We start from the raw sequence: 19,016 nt of genomic DNA, 5'->3' as shown, positions 1-19,016 counted from the left end.
ATAGGAAGCCAAGCAGCTAAGTGTTTTGAATACTGGGCCCATAAAGGTTGTTTGGCTTTGGATCAAAACAAGTCTAATTACAACAAAGAGTTGGATGTCATATGCCTGCCTAGGGTTTGCAAAGGAAGTATGTGCCTGAACTGCATAGTTAGCTGGTAGCATCAGTACGATCTGGAGAAAGAAAATAATCTGAGTTTTTAAGACAATAAAACTGATAGTTGCATAACATAACCATAAACAATCCACAACAATACGTAAGGATTTCTTGTCTGTATGAAAGTCATGGATGGGCTGGTTATTTATATGCAGCATATGAAAGACGTGGAAATGTATGTTGATCTAACCTAGGTGTAAACTGTAGTAAGAAATAGCATAATAAAAGAACTTTAAAAAAAAATCTGCCTGGTTCACATTCTTTTGACAGATCCCCTCCATCTTTCTCACAGTCCTTAACTTTTATTTCAACTCTCATTTGGGTTCTTCTGTTTTTATTTTTAAAATGGATCTTCCTCCCCACCATGACTTTAGTTTTTTACCACAAGTTCATCTGGCTCAAATCCAGATCGCGTCAAGCAGAGAGGGAACGGGATTTAGCAGAAGAGGCCAACCGGCTGTTCAAGAAGGAGTTTGGGGACAAAATTGAGAGCCTGCAGCTTGAGATCGAGCAGCTGAGAAAGCAGAGGTATGCAACACCTTTCACCGGTGAGCCTGGAGCCAGGAGGTTCTTGGTATTCCAGGTCTGTTAATCCTACCAAAGCCTTATTGGAATTCAAAACCTGCTGTATTATATCAGCACAGTACATGTGACCATTAGCACATTCCCCACTGTGGGTTTTTGTACAATGTATTAAATAATCAATTTATGCATCTGGCCCTGCAAAGGACCAGCCTTCATGATATTATTTTTAACATTTATTTTTCTCCAAGGTGTCAGCTCTTAATGACTTTCCAAGGCTTCTGTTCTCTGGTCTTAACCCTTCCCACTTTTAGTAGCTGTGTGGACCACACCAAGTTGAATACTTCTGCCTTTCTCACAAAGAGAACCCTGTAGATTTATACTTTCCTATATTTTTTCCTCTCAATTCTCTTTAAAAATAACAAGTCACACCCTCGCTTAGTAGTTGCACACAAATAGTTACACAATACTTACCTCCCTGTCTTTTTACTGCACGTCTTGATTTCTACAGTATATCGTCTATTTAGTGGAGACTGGTTGCAATCAAATAACTGTATATTCAGAAATAAATGAGGCATAATTTGATAGATCTGTTTTATTGTAACTTAATCTTAAACTTTCATGGTTGGGGAAAATTGAATACTCTAATTACCTAGCATGTTTATTAATTAAATGTACAACCGTACTTAAGTATTGTACCACCATATTTACACCATACCAACAGCAGCAGAAATTACCAAAGGTTTAAATGAAATCACAGATATTTCTTTTTTACCTCTTCAGTTACAGGAAGAGAGTGATATCAGGATTTAGAGGGCAGCAATTAGAAACAAGTTTTATAAGGCACACTGCAGAAGTGGGAATGCAGGCAGTGGGTGTGTATGAACTTTTGCTTTCAATTTGAAACCAATAGGAATGTTCATTTATGTTATCCTTCAGTTTTCTTAAACCCTCTAAACGATTGAAAACAAAAATGTAGTCTTATGTAGTAGTAACTTTTTAATGTTTTTGAAATACAGAACCTATGGATTTATGCTAAGTACCTAAACTCGTTAAGACAATCTCCTAGGTAAAACAATGCACTTTATTCAAAACGTGTATTTACTTATCAGTAATTTGCATCTTTATAAAATGTATAAAACAAAATCATTGCAACTTTTCATGTTATATCCAAAGAATGAAAATCGGGTTGGTTTTGATATCATCTGCGTCAAACAGAAGCTCTGAAGTGATAGAGTTTGGAGCCCTGGCACATTTGTGTCAGATGCACTGCAGATCACTTTCTTTTATGATGGATTATTTGAAGTTTCTCTCATTAATTAATAGGAAAGATGTTTTCTCCATTTGCTGCACGTTTTAACGTGTCTTTTATCATGACCGTAGGCCAGGGGTACTTAAAGTTTATGAAAAACTTCTGACTTTCAAGAACATTTAGAGCTAATTAGGATTTTTTCATTTGCTCTTAAAATTTGTTCTTTATTGACGTAAGCTTCAATGTCATGGAAGTTTTAGTTTGCCATTATTTCCAACATAGCTTGCAAATAAAGAAACAGTGAACAGAGCACCTAAAGTCTACTAAAAGATTGCTGTGGACCTTGCAGAAAAGAGACAACTTTTGTAATAATAACAGGGGGATGTGCTCTTTGCAGAATAGTGCTTAGTCAGGATCATCAATCTGTTGTTGATAAGCAAGCTTTCCTTTTTAATTAGAGCTCTGTCAGTCACATCTGATAGTGATTAATTGGATCACATTACAACTGCTGGATGAAAGAATGAAGTTAGTGATTACTGGATATGTTCAGGCCTACATAAATAGTTCTCTTCTATTTCTTACAGTCCAGATGTAGTGTACATTTTTAAGATATGTAACCTTATTCTCTGACAGGCCAGCTTTAAAGATATGTTTTTGAGCAGTGTCACTTTTCTTAATGTATTGTGAGTAAATAGAAATTCTTTCAAATAACTTGTTGAACACTGATTCGTATTCACAGAGGATTAACTTGGAAATCGTCTGCATTCAGAAGCTATTATTGTTTGTGATGTTCATTACTGGTAACTCAGGTTATGCGGTGCCACCTCAGTAATAAAATGAATTAATTAAATTCTTGAAGGTTCCTCTTCTACTTGTGAACAGAAAAAGACTTGTTGACATTTCCGAGGCAGTACATGACGCTGCGACGATATTAAAGATTGTTTGAAAGGTATTTAGCTGGTGCCATGTTAGGTAATGAGGCAGGGGCATGTTCTGATCCTGCAGGCACTGTAAAGACACTCAAGGAATGTGCCATATTAGAAGGTGCACAGAACTTTGCAGAGTTTGCAGAACCGTCCTACAGTCCTGATCTTAAGTCTCTGTGATACGCCTGTACATTAGCACGTCTTCAAAACTGTAGGAAGTGATCTAAACAGCTGTGTGAAAAATTGATGTTTTGTGCATAGGGCATAGTAGCAGATTAGCCAGAGCTGGTTCTTTATGTTGTGGTGCAAATCTGAGTGTCCTAATCCAGTGTTTTCAAAACATCTATACTGATAAAGTGGGTGATTGCTTCAAATGTTACTTTTTCCCATGCACACACAAATTGCAGTATATGCTCTTTAATTGGCTTGTAAATGCATGTGGGAGAATATTCTACAGATGCGTATTACATGCCTTACTAAAACTTCATTTTTAATGCAGTGACTGAGGACTCCATGATTCACTGAAGGCGCATATCACTCATTTTGAATATAAAAATAATATTGACGTCCTTTCGTGGGCATAGTCCTGCCTGCCTTACACCCTGTGCTTCCAGGATAGGCTTCAGATTGCAGTGACCCTTACCAGGATTGAGTGGTTTTCTGAAAATCTGGAAGTATGCACGTGTATACCAAAATATATTGGTCTTAATTAAAGCTGATTACCACATCAGTTTTTTTGCAATCTTTAAATGGACATCTACACATCTTTTTTTCTGCAGGTCCGTTTTGGAGCTGGAATTGAAAAGAGAAAGAGAGAGGAAGACAGGCCTCCATATTGAGTCTGTAGCAGTGGATATAAAGGCATCTCCACCAGTGAAAAACTACAAGCAGCAGATGAAGGATATAAAAAGGGTGAGAGCCAGTAGAAACGACATTTAACGGTGTATTAAAGGTATGCTTGGTATGTAATCGCTCTTGCCAGGCATAAAACAGTATGCAGCTTTGTTGTTTGGAGTCAGTTGAAGAAGTATCAAATTAATAAGCCATCAAACTGAGATTCTGGTATGGAAATTCTTTTCCATCAAAATACATTGGTCTGCATTCTTGTGTTTGCTGCAGTTTATCTTGTCTGTGTTTAGTAACACAATGGAAATTCTAAAATGAATTTTAACAGAATTTCTTGTTCGACAGGAGCTTCAGGCTGTTAAAGAAGAAAATGTTAAATTAAGAACTGTTTTAGATGGAAAAGAAAGCCTCAACTCAAGTTTGTAAGTTGGTTGTTTTATAATATACACAGTATAACACAGTAATAATACTGTGGAACAGTGTGAACATGTTTAGTGTAGTGAGAAATTTTTCACAGCACGTTTTAACACAGTTGAAGGAAATTAAAAAGAGATGCAAATAAAAATGACTAATGCTAATAATGTTGGTGACTCTTTGACACCAATTACCATACACATGACAAAAGGTGTAACTTATGAAACAGCTGTTGAAATAAACTAGAACTGTTAGCCAGGAAAGATCATGCCTTTAAAGACTGACAATGAGATGGTTTAATGCTGCAGCCTACATCAAAGAGCAGGTTAAAGACATCAACTACAAAATAACCCAAGGCAGTCTAGACATCAGCTGGTCCAGAGGGTTGAAAAGCCTTTTAAAATGGCCTTTTCAAAATTGGAGAAGACTGTGGTGGGCACAGTGTCTATAAGTGTAAAAAGATGTGGAAAGTATAGTTCCATAAAATACAGTGTAACACCTTTACATGCAAAAGAAACTGTTTTTTATTGTGTCTTCTCATCTAGTCTTGCCAATTTTGTTTTACATAGCTGAAATTTATATACAGTACTCTAAAATATACCTTTGAAAAATCAAAATCGATCAAATCTTGCCATCTTTGTCAGTATAGATTGTGTGAGTAAAATGTGGAACTTGATTTGGATGCAGGATATAATGCACTTATTTTTTTTTCTTTGTTTAAAGATCGTCTCAGACTGAAGAAGAACAGGTAATGAGGTTTTGCAAGATACTTAAACCCCCAGCTAGGTACAGTACCCTGTACTGCTAATGGAATGTGAAGACAATATCAGCTGGTCAGTTGTAGGGCTTTTTTATTGAACAGCTGTTTGTGTGCCTCACATCCCAGTCAGTGTTTTATTTTGAGATAACTTTATAATTTGTTTCCTGACAAAGTTTGCGTGATGTTATGTAAAGGCAGACACATGCATGGGTGTCTGTATCACGTTTTCATTAGTGATGTTTTCTCTTGAATCCATATTTTCTGTTGTGTTCTACCAGGGTTAAGTTGTATTGCGCCATGTTTTTTCACTTATGGTTTGCATGCTGTTCCAGGACCAGTCTTCAACTAAAAACAGTCAACCTTCATTATGCAGACTGTGCAAAGAGGAAGATTCCTTAACAAGAGTGAAGGTATGCAAGAAAGGAAACATTAAGTGAAGGAAAAAGTAGTACATTTTGATATTAATTTTGTTTTCATTGTTTTCAATATAGGCTTTTCCTGATGTCTATTAAAATGTATTTTTGGCTTTACATGGAAACACTAATTTAACTACGAAGATTAACTGAATAATGTAGCCAGTGGCTAATGTTCATCGACCCGCTTTGTGACGTGTGACAGTGGTTGCAAATAGATTACATGTCTCAGAATGTAATGCATCAGAAGTTAAAAGACATGGCAAAATGTTTCTAGAACTTTAATTCTATAAAGCGTTACTTATTTTATGTTTTATTCATGTTTTTAACCTTCAGAAAATTGGTGTGCATTTAACTCTTGCATTTCTAACATCAATAAACTCTGCACAGTACCTAGGACAACTCGGTGGCAGTCTGGACCATGAAGGAGAGCTATAATCAGGGCATGATTCATTTATAAAACTGTAATGTCTGGTGATTTTAACTTTTTTATCGTTACAGAAGCAGTGTAATAACTGCAGAGAAGACTTCTGTGAGAACTGTCTTGCGAACGAATTGCCTTTGCCCTCTTCAATAAATCCTGTGCAAGTGTGCACTGTGTGTCATAAGAAATTACTCAAGCAGTACTCCTCAAGTCCAGTTTAACCTATCGAGAACCTTGGTAAAACCAGGAATTCAGCAGCTGTTTATTTTGTATAAATGAGTTAGCATATCATCTAAAACAGGTAAAAGGGTTTCAGTTATCTTAATTGGGCGCTTTTATCTGAGAAAAAAATACTACAAGGCTTTTTGGATTTATTTTCAGTGATTTAATCTGAATGCTCACTTTGATCAACAATAGTTACTAACAACACAGTCAAGGCAATGCATGAAATGTTCTTTCAAGTGCTTGTATTGTACATTTAATACCTCTTTCTGATGATTGTATCAGAATGAATTATGACAAATTTTAGAAATGTCCACCGAGTGGATTTATGTGGTGCATGAGTTAACTGATTTTTCTGAATCTGTTGTGTTTTGTGTATATATAATATCAGGCAATGCAATGAAAGGTTATCTAAATGGTAACATCTTTGTTGTATTACACAATATAAAAAATATAAACTCTATCATCTGTCAATTCTATTTACCATTTTAAAAGGTGACCAATACTTTCTGTATGTGCAAACTGAATTAATTTTAATCTCTCTTTATGTACTATACCATCAAAATGTTACAATTGTGATAATGATTCTAAGTGCAATACACAGTGTTTTATTTCACCCTATGATTATCAATCTTAATTTAGGAAGTAACCCTTTTTAGTTCAATATGCAGGACAGCTTTTTTTCCTCTCTCTTAAATTCTTGCACAAATGTGTGCAGCACACCCCCAAAACTTTCATGTCACTGGGCAATACAGAAGGCATATTTTTCCTACACTGTACTTTGTAAGCCATAGAAACATGCACAAATTTAAGCCAAACTTAACACCACTTCCCTACTTTACATTTGTTTGTGGCCTGTCAGTTGGAATAAATATGGATTCTTGGTTGAAGTAGTATGATTTTACAATTAAAAAAAACTGAAGTGGAAGACCTTTTAACTTTTGCTTTGTATGATGTATTGTTAGTGGCTGGCACAAGTTTAATCATTATTCCTGTTATCAGAATAGGAGTGTGCAGTCTATTGGAGCTTTAGTGTGAAAAGCATTTTGTGACCTCTCAATTCACAAAAGTACTGGTTTTTGAGCATTTATTAGCTGAAGTTTTTGCTGTTTAATAATAGAAGCGGTTCACAATCGTGCTCTATCCTCATAACTTGGATTCTCAAGATGCAGACTTTCTTGCAGAATAGTAACTGGTTAGAACTGAGTTATCTTCAGTTTTTATTTTGAAAACTGTTAAACCTTAACTTTTTATTAAAGTAATATAGAATGGTCATCATTTTGAGTAATTAAGATGTTTTTCATTGTTTTATATGGTTATGGAAATTGTGACAGAATAATGGTTAGATTATTAAAATAAATCTGTTCCTTGATTTGAATGAATAAATAAATGATTAAATAACTGGCGTGTTTAAGATCTTCAGTTAGATACATAGTATTTCTAGACCAACATTTAAAAAACACAATTTGTGTCATTAAGCCCTCAGATGCTTATAACTATAACTTATAATAAGGTCCAACAGCATTGTACAAGTCATCTTAAAAGAACAAAGCTGTCCAACCAGAACATGCACCTGCAGAGCTGGGGTATGTTGAAAAACATTGGGGTGTAGTACTACTGAGGTCTTGCATCACATCCTTCCTTTCATTCTTACACTCTGCTTTCATGGATGGATGCCTTTAGAACAATTCAGAAGTACTTTTTAAAAAAGGTGATCTTCTGAACAGCATTCAAGATGTCAATAAGGCATCTTCTATATTAACAGCAGACATCAATCTAGTTTAGCATTCCCAAGAGTAATCAGGAGTGCATTCATCTTCTGGTCCCAATTGTGAGAATTTTGCCTGAGTGCAGCACAGCCCCACGAAATGCCTTCCAAAACAATAAGGTTAGAGCTACTCATAAACCAAACCTGCAGTAATATTTTGTCATTGTGCATTCATATTTTTTTTCGACCTACTGTACTGTGCATGCTGCTCAGTAGATTGGGGAGTCTAAGTTATTAAATGAATTTTCCTCTCAATTCAAACAGCTTATGCTAAGTGCCAAAATAATTTTGTAATTTGACAGCTCAGACTTTTCCAATGGCCTAGTTTAGACTGGCAGACTGCACCATGCTCTACAGTCCTGCATCTACAGTGCACAAAATGCAAAGTTAAGCACATATCTTGCTGCAGACACACATTTTAATGTTCATTTGATGTACCCAAGAATCTCAAGAACATATTTTTATTTAAAAGCTATTTTAACAATTTGGTAATATGTGGTACAATACATCTCAGTACTGTGCATATGGATACTTCATTTTTCATTAAAGAATTATTGATCATTCATTTGTACATTGAGAACCATACTAATAGTGAATGTTTAAAGAACATGTTTAATATTCTGGTGAAATGATACACAAAATCATATGGTTCTGCAGTTTTCTTTTTATTTTCCATTGTCATTGAATGTGTAAGGACTTGGAAGAGGATAGCTCCCTGGAAAACACTGTATTAACACTGCACCATGTAACAGTGTGGATATACAAGAGAAATAAAATGGGTATTACTCGTCCACTCATTATCAAATCACAGAAGCAATTTATTCTAAGTGTACAACAGATTGCATGGACAGCCATTTGAAAAGCAGCATGGTAATTTTAAAAATCAATAAATAAACATTCAGATTTCCAAAATGATATTGCTCTATAAAGCATTCTTGAGATTTCACAGTGTCTCATCACTGGCTCCTGTTTTCACCTGAAGGGGGTAAAGAAATTTTAGTAAGAGTTACTACTAGTAAAAATGTTTCTTTTTGAATAAAATTACTATGAATATGTATGTCATTCCTAATACTACAGCTTTTACGTTTTGATAGCTGATACTGTGCTGAAAGTTACAATCTTTTTCAAAATAATATAAAAGACATTCTCAGAATAGCTATCACTAATTGCATAATAAGAAATATAAATTAGTTTTAAACTAAGGTTAAGTGACTCATGCAATCAAGAAGTAGGTAGGAAAACTTCATTAAGTTGTTTCCCCCCCCCCCCCCCACAATTTTACTGTAACATCTCAAGCCTAGGACAGATATTAGCTTTAATCTTACCTCCTCTTTGTTTTTTCCAGAATTTAGGAACAACTCCACATACCGATGTTCTGGGTACAACACAAGAAAAACTATTAATATCCACTGTATTGGTACAAGAAATGTTAAAAACTATCAAAGAAAGTTACAGTGACAGTACCTAAAAACGAAACATTTGCAATTTAGCATAAGGAGCCCTGTCATGTTAAAACAAGCACATTCATATGTACTGAATGCATTCAGTTTTTGAAACACAGGTTATGTTGGACTCTTGCCCACTCTTGTTGACTAAAGAACAAAGTCAACAACATAAAAACATCAACTCTTGTTGATGTTTTAGTCTGTTCCCTTTTGTGCTTGGTGTTTGTCTGCACAGATATTATTATAATATGGCAGGATCACAGAACTATGTGAAATATGCATAATATGAATACATTCCAGTCGATGGCAGAGGAAATCTTCCAAGTCTTGACGTACCAGGTCATGATAGTGCCGAAATATTTTAAAAATCTCTGGAAAAAAAACCCCACGCAACCTGAGAATTAAACCCTCTGAATTTGGCCATGCATACTATACAGCTAGTGCTATATATTCCTCTGTTTGTGATGCATATTTGGTTCATATTTTAATTCTAATTGTAATTCACAAAGTAACTCAGCCTAAAGGAGCTACAGAAAAGTGTTCTACATTTTTTTTTCTTGAGGCTACAGTCTACAGGTTACATATAGTACCTTCCCTTATGGACCTGCTTGCTTCAGACCAGGGAAACGATTAAAATGGTCCACTTAAGACCATTTTATGTTTCTGCCATAAAATAGAAACCCCAACAAAGGAGCCGCTGGCTGCATTGTGAATTTTCTGCACTGCAAAAAATATTGCAGGGCCCGTGGTAAGAGCATGAAGTGAAGGAAACTCACGGATGTGCATCCTGTCTCGGGACATGGCCGCCACCGCCTCTTCGTGAGTGGCAAAGTACACATCGGCCTCACCAGTGGCTCTGCCATCCCCGCTGTACTCGATCTGGATCTTCACAAGCTTCAGCGGAGAGAAAAACTGCAAAAATAAAATAAAGCTTGCACATTACTGGTGACATAACTACAATTAATTGTTCTAGAAAGAACAGGATTTAAGTAACATAAAATCTTGTGCTTAAAGTTCTTTATAATACTGTAAACAGGAGGGCTAATCACTTGTGAGTACTGGATTTTCTTAAGTCACTTGCATGCTATACCGTTATTCACGATACATGAATAAGCACAATAAATGAAACTTTTTGTTAAAGAATTGGAGATTTTCTTACATCTGCAACATCTTGTCCAGTAACTTGAAATGGCAAGCCTCTAATATGTATGTGGTAAGCACACAGGTTTGCACTCGGCTCATTTTCAGACTCCCACTCCGGAGCACAAATGCCTGTTAAAAATAAAACATTTACATTCTTAAAACTTGCAGCGTTCCAAGATGCCAAATTTACAGTGAATGGTTAAACTCAAAAGATTTTTAATTTTATTTCAATTTTAAAAAATTAAATACACGTAATAATTTGAGGAATTAATTTTATAGTGAACAACGGCCACGGTGAACAGGGATTTAACGAGAATACAGAATGTCTTACGGCAGTGTGGTGGTTAGTGCTGCTGTCTCATAACTCTTGGGTTCTGAGTCCAGTTTCAGCCTAGCCAGCCTTCTATGTGCTTATTCATGGGTTTTATCTGGCTGTTGTGATTTTCTCGCCAGTGTGGGCTAACTGGTGTTTCGAAATTGTCTCCCATGTGAATAAATGTACGTGTGCCCTGCGATGGAGTGATGTCCTGTTATGGGTATATCCTGATTTGTGAACTGTGAACCTGGCAGATTAATGCCCTACCCCACCATCACCCTGTGCTGTGTGGGACTGAGTGATTATTGCTAACAGATGTACATGTGCTTTAAAGTTGTACTTTTAAGTCAGAAGTCATTAATTCCACTCTTCTTGCTGCCTTCCATGTAATGTGTTAAAAGTGAAAAACATTTGTTTCTGCCTAAATGTATATTACTTTAAGAGGAGGTAGGGCAAGAAGAACCACTTGCTCTTTTAAGCCTAAGATGAAAACGAACAAAAATGTGATCATGCAGCAGAGAGAGAATAGGATCTGCAAGTGTGAAACAGGACAACGCAGTGGGGGTCACATGGCTTCTTTTAACTGCAACCTAAAAAAGGAAGAGCTATTCAGATATTTAACATATCAGTTAAAGCCACGTAGTTCACTTGCTAATCTTACTTCTCCCATGCTGAGGAGGTACATCAGTGACATTTTCAACAGTCCTTCTGGCTGTATGATTGGACCCAGGCTCCAGAAATGAAGGTTGGAAGTCTGCCCTCTTCTTCTGCGAACCATACTGGGCCCGAATCGCACGCTTCTGGCTCGGGAACACTTCGATATATCTGAAAAGGAGCTGGTAGTTTTTAATATAAACAAAGTCATAGAAATGTCACATGCTCAAGCAATCCTTGTGAAGTATGTTCGTACCTGTTTCCCATTATTTCTCTGTCCCTCTGTAATGCCTGATCAGCCAATTCCTGTGATGCAAACTCCACATAAGCATCCCCAGAACTCCGTCCCCTGGAGTCCTTTACCAGTGTCACTCCATTCTGAATGATGTCAAGACCTGTGTGCAAAATGTTTTCAACTAATTACAGATGCAGCATGAAAGTGTTTTTTAATGTTTAAGGTGATACAGTATTTAAATTTTCTAAAAAAAAAAGCAAAACACTCCTTCACAGTTACACAGATTTAACCTTGCACTACTTTCAGTGCATTCTGAATGTGAGGTAGGAGAGGAAACATACAAGCCACGAGGTGACATTTCTATTGTTAGTTTTTTTTATCCGTCAGTGTGCTTGTGCAGCTAAAAACCTTAATACGTAATTGGAGGAACAGATTATATTTCAAAGATTACAGAATAATCTACACAGATCTAACCTTCAAAGATTTTTATGTCATGCACTTGATGAAATCCCTTTCCAGATGACCCTTTGGTCTGTTTGAATAGAAGATTTACTGACAGATCACTAATATAGATTTAATAACTTAGCACTGGCCATAGTTAAAAATGTACAGCTTTAAATTGTTAGCTAGCATTAGCAATCTCAATAGGGTTTTCTGAATGCTTTAGATGCATATGCCCTAAAATGGCTTGCATATACAATAAGGAACAGAATATTTTTTTTGTCACTGGTATCAAATTTATGGAACATCTTCCTTTGATCCTAATACATTTTAAATGTGACAGGAAGGAGCTTGAGGGATGCTCAGATCCTCTGAGAGAGAAATAAAAAGGCTTTCCTTTTACTCTGCTTGTTATGCAACTTATCTTCTGTAGTATGACTCTGGAGAGTTGCCTGTTGTTTTTGTATTCTGTGTACAATTTTGTAATCCTTGAAATACAGTATACAAATGATTAATACAAATTAACAGATGATAATAACAACAAAGAAATAATTCAAATAACAATGCAACACAGTCATGAAAATAAAGACAAAAATATGCTCATGCTCTATTCCTCAAGGAATACTCGGCTGATGGTTAGCATAAAAACTGGAAAGATCTGTCAGACATTGAAAACCATTTAAAAAATGCTAGACTGGATTGACAATGCATGCCGCTAAAGCACAGTGCTGGTAATAAATGTCTCTACATATGTACTGAAAGAACACATACTGCAGTGACAATTTGGGATTGTAAATACCAAAAAACTAACTTTATGATTTACTTATGTTTTGTACCTTACGTTTACTTTTATTAAAAAAGGTTTGAAAAAACAAAGCTGAGAAATAAAGTATAGTATGCAGCAGTAAATGGTACTTCTACTTTGACAACAACAAAACTAAACAAACCTGAAAAAAACTGAATTATATCATTTTCAGTGCAGGTGTATGGAAGTCCTCGGAGTTTAACAATTCCATCCTTAACTGGAGAATCTGCAGACTGCCTCAGGATATCTTCTGCATCGTTGTTTGTCACTTCAAACACTGGAAAAAATGAAACATGCCTCAGGTACCTTTTAGAACCGCTTGAGAAAAGTGCCATTTTTTATTATGTTAGTCCAACTGCCCTGGAACATGTTAAATAATAGCATTTAAGGAAGTGGTAATGAGTGTTTAACAGTTAACAGCTGAAATTCCTACACACTGTTAGGACACGTTTTAAATATGTTTGAACCATACTATTTTTTCTAAAGTCTATGTTAAAAAACTACTGTATGAATGAGCCTTATTGTATTGCCCTACCTTGGCGATGAAAGAGTAAGTTTCTTATGATTCCCAAACACACGCAATATGTCATTCTGTGTTTTTATTAAAACACTATTTTTTCTTTAAACTTTGCCTTGATGACACTATTTGTGGAAGCTCTAAAAATGTACTCAGAGTACTAACTTTTCTTTAGTCATAACTAATTAAGCTAGAGATATGTAGGAAGGAAGCTCACAGTGCTAAAACCGTCTCTTGAGTGTTAAGATGGGTATGTCATCAATTAACGTCTTCATGAGGGGAGTTAAGCCGTAGATAAAAGAGTGGTGACATCTGCAGTGAATGATCACTCACTAATGCAAGACGCCCCCACAGCATCTCTACAGATGACAAAGGCAACCTTTAAGCCAAGCAAGAAATGTAAATCTATTAATCTTAGATTTCTAGTTGCCCAGTATCTGCCTTTTGTCACAAGGCAAGAGGGTTCACACCAGTCTCTCCTTAAATTGCATATCTGCCAGTTTCCATTAACAGTTCGCAGAATGTGGTCATGGTGTGGCCCTGAGGTCAAAACATTTCCTCCACCACACTACCAAGACTCCTTCCTTCCAGAAAAGTGACAAAAATGGTTTAAGGTTTATGCAGATGATAAAAATGTACAACTATATTTATGTTTCTTCATCTGTAACATTAAAATCATTATTCCTAACGGTAACAGCTGGTTAATGTTTGTAAATCTACAACAGAATGGCTTAAAAAGAAAAGAATCAGGATTTTGAAATGGCCAAGTCAAAGTCTTGAGATGTTGAAGCAGGACCTAAAGCTGTGCATAAACAGATGCCCTCAAACATCACTGAGCTGAAAGCCCAGCTGTTCTGTAAGAAGAAGTGGGACAGAATTCCTCCCAGGCAATGTGAGAGACTGATAACCTCTTAAGGTAAACATTCACTTCAAGTTATTGCTGCTAAAGGGGGTACCACACATTACTTTTTCACACAAGGCTACTGAATGTTGATTTTTTATGACAAAGTATAATTTCTGTGCTATCCGTTACATGAAGCTAGATTTATCTGCTGCTGGAACTTGGTGATGGCTAAATGAAAGTCAGGTATCTCTTAATATGTAAAACCCTAGAATTGTAAGGGGGTGTAATTTTCTTTTTCATATCACTGTAGGTATTTGTGACAGCAGCATAGCACAGTGTGTAACTCTTTGAACTCATAACTGACAAGTTGTGGGCTTACATTCCTGCTGCAGACACTGCTGTTGTATCTTGAGTGAGGTACCCAACTAGCTCCTCCCAGCTGTGTAAGTCGGGATCGTCGCCAGGGGTTAATCCTAGCGATGAAGTGAACACCCATCCAGGGGGTTCACATGCTCCCTAGTCTGCTAAACACTACAGAAACCCTCACTCTGGTATTAACTTTACCTTTTACTGGAAAATAGGAAGGCGGAATTTTATGTATTCTGGAATTTCGGCAATATTTATAGAAGACATCTAATCGTAATTAAAAGTGGAGAACACCATTTAGATTAAATCCTGAAGTCTACAGTCTGCTTTTACACTTCTCATATATATTTTTTTAATTTATGTATAAATCAATTTAACTTGAACTGTTGTAATTAGAGGTTTGAAGATTCTGATCAATGTGAATTAATTATAATTTAGTAAACGACAAGTACGGCTTATCACCCAGTCATTTGAGAACCTTGGATCAGCTTACTACCACTAATTTAGCACACTGTATATATAAGGAATAAATTAACTGCAGTGGAACTGCCCTCCAGGTACAATGTGACCAGATAGGCCAGCTCATCTATTCCTATCCAAAGGGTTTGAAAGAATCTGTTTGGGCAAAGAATCATCCCATAGTCTTACAGCTGAGATACATTGTTGAAAATCCTAGTTTACAATGATTTTTTTTAGACAAATGAGGATTGCTTATTGTGGATTTAAAAGGTAACTAGGTAGTTTATCGCCCTGTGTAATGTTTATTCTAAATACTGTATATGGTATAAAGCAGGTCTCCTATAGTGATTCTATCCACCACATTTTTGCTCATATTTCAATCCAGTTAGTTAACTTCTGTGAATAAAGCTAACTTACTTCAGATTTACTTACTGAAGTAAATTAGCTTCTGATGAAGCAGATTTTACTTTTCTGTTCCTGCTATTAAAAACAGAAAAAAAAAGTTACAAATCTATTCCATTGTGAACTGTACTAAAGACTGTCCTTAAAAAAATCTTATTATGTTAAAATACTAATTTTTAAAATATTATTAGATAAGTGTGATCTATAGCACATTGCTTCACATAATCACAGCTTGGAAAAACACATTTGTTTTCTTATTTAAGGACCTGACCAAAAATAACATTTACAAAACAACGTTTCCGAAATTATTTCCGGATATTATTTAAGATAACTATAGTATGACAAACTGTAAATGTGGGACTACAGTATTGGAAAAAAACAGCATTCAGGGCAAATCTGAGTTTACCTGAGTTTTACTACCTGGGCATTTGTAACACAGAATGTGAAAAATGGCAAACCTTCAATGTAGCGGGGTCCCAGGTACTGCCTGTGCTTCTCTAAAGCTTTTCGGACATCTTCTTCATGCTCTAGCTCAATAAAGGCCTCGCCACTTGGCCTTCCATCTCTTTTCGTAGTTAGGTGTATTCCGTTTACACCATCGCGGATTCTACATTCTGTAAAGCAGCAAAAATTATTATTTTGCCAAAAAGAGATTAAAGCCATCAATAAAAACTTAGCTATCTAACTGACTTTCAATGACACAGATACAAAATCTAAAAAGTCTACAGAGAGATTTAATTTATCTCAGCAGACAGTGGTCTCTCCAAAAAGATGGTTTTGATTTACAGTGTAAGATAAGATGCCTATTTATTTAGATATATATATAAATGCAACGATAGGAAGAATTGCTGGTAATACACAAGCATATTTCCAAAAAAGAGTCATATAAATCTCTCTGGAGTCATCGAGCTACACAACTTTTCTTGATCACTTTTACTTTACCCGCCTTAACTAAGATTATGCTTTTACCTGAAAAAAACCTCTGCACATCATCAGCTGTACAGGTCCAGGGAAGGCCTTTGGCTCGCACAATAAAGATCTCCTTTGCTTCTGCTTCTGTTTTTGCATTGTAGTCTGGCAGGGGAGGGTATTCATCTTCTTGGAAAGGAAGCCCAATCTACTGTGGACATGAATCAGACATTACATCGAACAGGCATGGACATTTCCATCAATTATCTAAGCTGTTTAGCAAAAATAGATATATACATATTGTGCACTAGGTTCTGTTTATGTTTATTACACCACATAGATGAAACATTCAATTGTGTTCAGATGTTCAGCTTATGACCATCTGAAGATCAACTGAATTTTTTTGGTACTGGCAGCTATTCAACTTCCTTGTAAACCACAGGCACAAAAGTTGCTTTTTTACAAGTACACACATCATTATAGCTCAAACAAATTCAATTTCTCTAACTTCCTGGGGCCTCTGGGGCCGTAGACTCTGGGGCCTAATATGTGTGTTGGACAGTTTCTGCAAAACTGTTCATTGCATCTGTGAACTACATTGCTCTCGATACATATAAAACAACTTCAAGATTTGGGTTAACTTTAGTATTTTGTTCTGATTATTACAATCTATGACATTCTAAATTATAAATACAATTTACAGGGGTGGGAAATGCTGGCATCTAGATTCCATGACATTTATACTTCCAGTAACAATTACTGAACTGGTTCTTAATTACACAGTTTAAGTGGGTGCTACAGATCACTCTACAAAGCAGCAGCAGCACCTGAAGCGCTGGAAGAAGTTGTCAGATTGGCCCCATTAAAAAAGTAACAAACTTTTACATCATCAAGACTGGAGTTAGAACAAAAATCCACAGAGGCACCAGTCCTCCAAAACCAGGGTTTTCCATCCACAGTCATCCTTAACACCTGGATTACAAGTCATTACAAGTCTTTTGACATTCGAGTAGGTAGCTGCATCAGCAGGTGCAGACTGCAAAGGAACAAGTAAAGGTTTATTCCATGCTGAAAGGAAAAGAGAAAGAGTGTTTCGGCTGTGGAGTCTTCTTAAGGCGTGCGAAGTGCACGTCTTCAGGACATACCTGAAGAAGGCACCACAGTCGAAAGGTTGTGTCTCCTTTACTTGTTCCACTACAAGTCTTTGCTCCAGCTAATCTTTAATGATAAAAATGAGCTGCAGGATGAGTTAAGAAATCACGCTTTCAAACCTTATTGGACACTAAAAAAGTCCTGTAACACCGTGAACTAGAGGTGTTGAGGTAAGGTGGCTACTCTTAGACCTTCTGATTCCAGTCTCTTCTGGTTTTACTTTTAACTGACCTCTTAATCAATGAGGCTAACTGATCCCTATTATTGAACTTCTTGCATGATTAAAACCTTTTAAGTTTCTGTACCCAACATCTGGATTCACAAATACTCTGCTGCAGGTGTTTTGTTGTAAACAAATACAGACAGCAAACAGAACCCTGATCTTTGTCTTACCAATTTGCTTATCAGGCTGCTGCTGCATTTTAGCAACTCGTAATGGATTGACTTAATGGTAATACATACTAGACATGAGTCCAGGTGACGTATCGAACGTCCACTCAAACAAGCGACTCTGGGGTCAACTTACATTCCGCACACCTTAATGAGGGGTAGATGTACATCCCAGAAACTCGTTCAAGGTCAGTATTAATGCAATAAGTAAACACACCCAGCTTCTTAATACTCCTAATAATTAGATACAGGTCAATGAGCTGAAACCAAATCCAAAAGACAGTAGGGTACTGCTAGATCCAATAGAATATGCATAATGAGGTTTACATGTAAAATGTCTGTGCATCACTGCACTTTAAATGATTTTACCTGACTGGATAGACAACGCTGAGCCGGAAGCTTTCCCCGATTATTAGGGGCCTGAAACAAGTGAGCATACGTAGATACACACTGGTGGCGAGGAAGTCGTCCGCTTGTACTTGCAGTAGGACAGAAGGTTATCGGCACATTTGAGTGCTGCAAGATTTTTTTCGAGGAAAAATACAGCCTCCCATTGAACCTTCGGAGAAGCACGGAGATGAGCATTGACATCTTCGGTACTACATTAACCTACGGAAAAGTTAGATCTCTTCAGATAGTCGTTACAGTACCTTGTTTTGTACAGCACCTCTTTAGCCTTTGTACTTAAATTGCTACTGTATTCAGATAACTTGTAAAGGGAGATACACTGTACTATATTAATTATAACGTTAACAGCATAATATAACTGCAAAAGGAACAGCATAATGAACGCATGTGCGCTAAGGTCAAGCAGAATAAACAAGACCACAAAGAGAACGTCCTTCATCAAAACTCGCACATAATATCGGAACAGTGACATCTAGGGGCGAAGATACGGTTTGGCTGCACTGTGGTGTACCTTACGGAAGAATGTGTCTTGCTTTATAATGAAGTACATGCTAAAATAATGTGATAGGTTCAAAGTTATATATATTCTTTACTTTATACCATGAAAGTATTTATAACTGAAAGTTATTTTTTTTCTATAAGCACGTACCTTATTACATTAATCGTGAGTTATACACATAAAAGTATATTTCACTTAAAAATTATCTTTCATATTAAGGAGCATTACATTGAACTCCGAAGAGAACGAAGTTCCATAAATTAAAACATGCATCATTTACACATGTGCAATTTCGTTATCTGGCTCATACCCAGTTAAAGCAACATTAGA

The 19,016-nt window shown here is 36.3% G+C and overlaps 2 protein-coding genes across 4 annotated transcripts in view; one reads left to right on the top strand and one right to left on the bottom strand.

Moving 5' to 3' along the window:
- Positions 1 to 7,335, top strand: part of rufy3 (RUN and FYVE domain containing 3) — a 33,918-nt gene extending 26,583 nt beyond the window's left edge. For 2 of the 3 annotated variants that reach the window (XM_088910693.1, XM_088910695.1), the window contains 6 exons: positions 563 to 682; positions 3,634 to 3,766; positions 4,046 to 4,122; positions 4,838 to 4,862; positions 5,207 to 5,284; positions 5,789 to 7,335. In XM_088910693.1, coding sequence (XP_088766819.1) covers positions 563 to 682; positions 3,634 to 3,766; positions 4,046 to 4,122; positions 4,838 to 4,862; positions 5,207 to 5,284; positions 5,789 to 5,932 — 577 coding nt within the window. In that variant the 3' untranslated portion in view covers positions 5,933 to 7,335. Of the gene's footprint in view, positions 1 to 562; positions 683 to 1,459; positions 1,552 to 3,633; positions 3,767 to 4,045; positions 4,123 to 4,837; positions 4,863 to 5,206; positions 5,285 to 5,788 lie in introns of those variants that run through there. The other variant, XR_016090815.1, reaches the window with a different exon arrangement.
- A 1,012-nt stretch (positions 7,336 to 8,347) lies between these two features.
- On the bottom strand, positions 8,348 to 18,598 carry grsf1 (G-rich RNA sequence binding factor 1). The gene is made up of 10 exons (XM_088910696.1): positions 18,149 to 18,598; positions 16,298 to 16,445; positions 15,787 to 15,942; positions 12,883 to 13,017; positions 11,516 to 11,654; positions 11,267 to 11,430; positions 10,306 to 10,418; positions 9,923 to 10,058; positions 9,027 to 9,076; positions 8,348 to 8,677 (listed from the first exon to the last, which is right to left on the bottom strand). The coding sequence occupies exons 1-10, from the start codon at positions 18,368 to 18,370 to the stop codon at positions 8,645 to 8,647; spliced, it is 1,296 nt and encodes a 431-aa protein (XP_088766822.1). The 5' UTR covers positions 18,371 to 18,598; the 3' UTR covers positions 8,348 to 8,644.
- Positions 18,599 to 19,016: the final 418 nt, after the last annotated feature.

Source organism: Atractosteus spatula, chromosome 3, assembly GCF_055471065.1.
Source record: "Atractosteus spatula isolate fAtrSpa1 chromosome 3, fAtrSpa1.hap1, whole genome shotgun sequence".
NCBI lineage: Eukaryota > Metazoa > Chordata > Actinopteri > Semionotiformes > Lepisosteidae > Atractosteus > Atractosteus spatula.
This window is presented reverse-complemented; position numbering and strand designations above follow the sequence as displayed.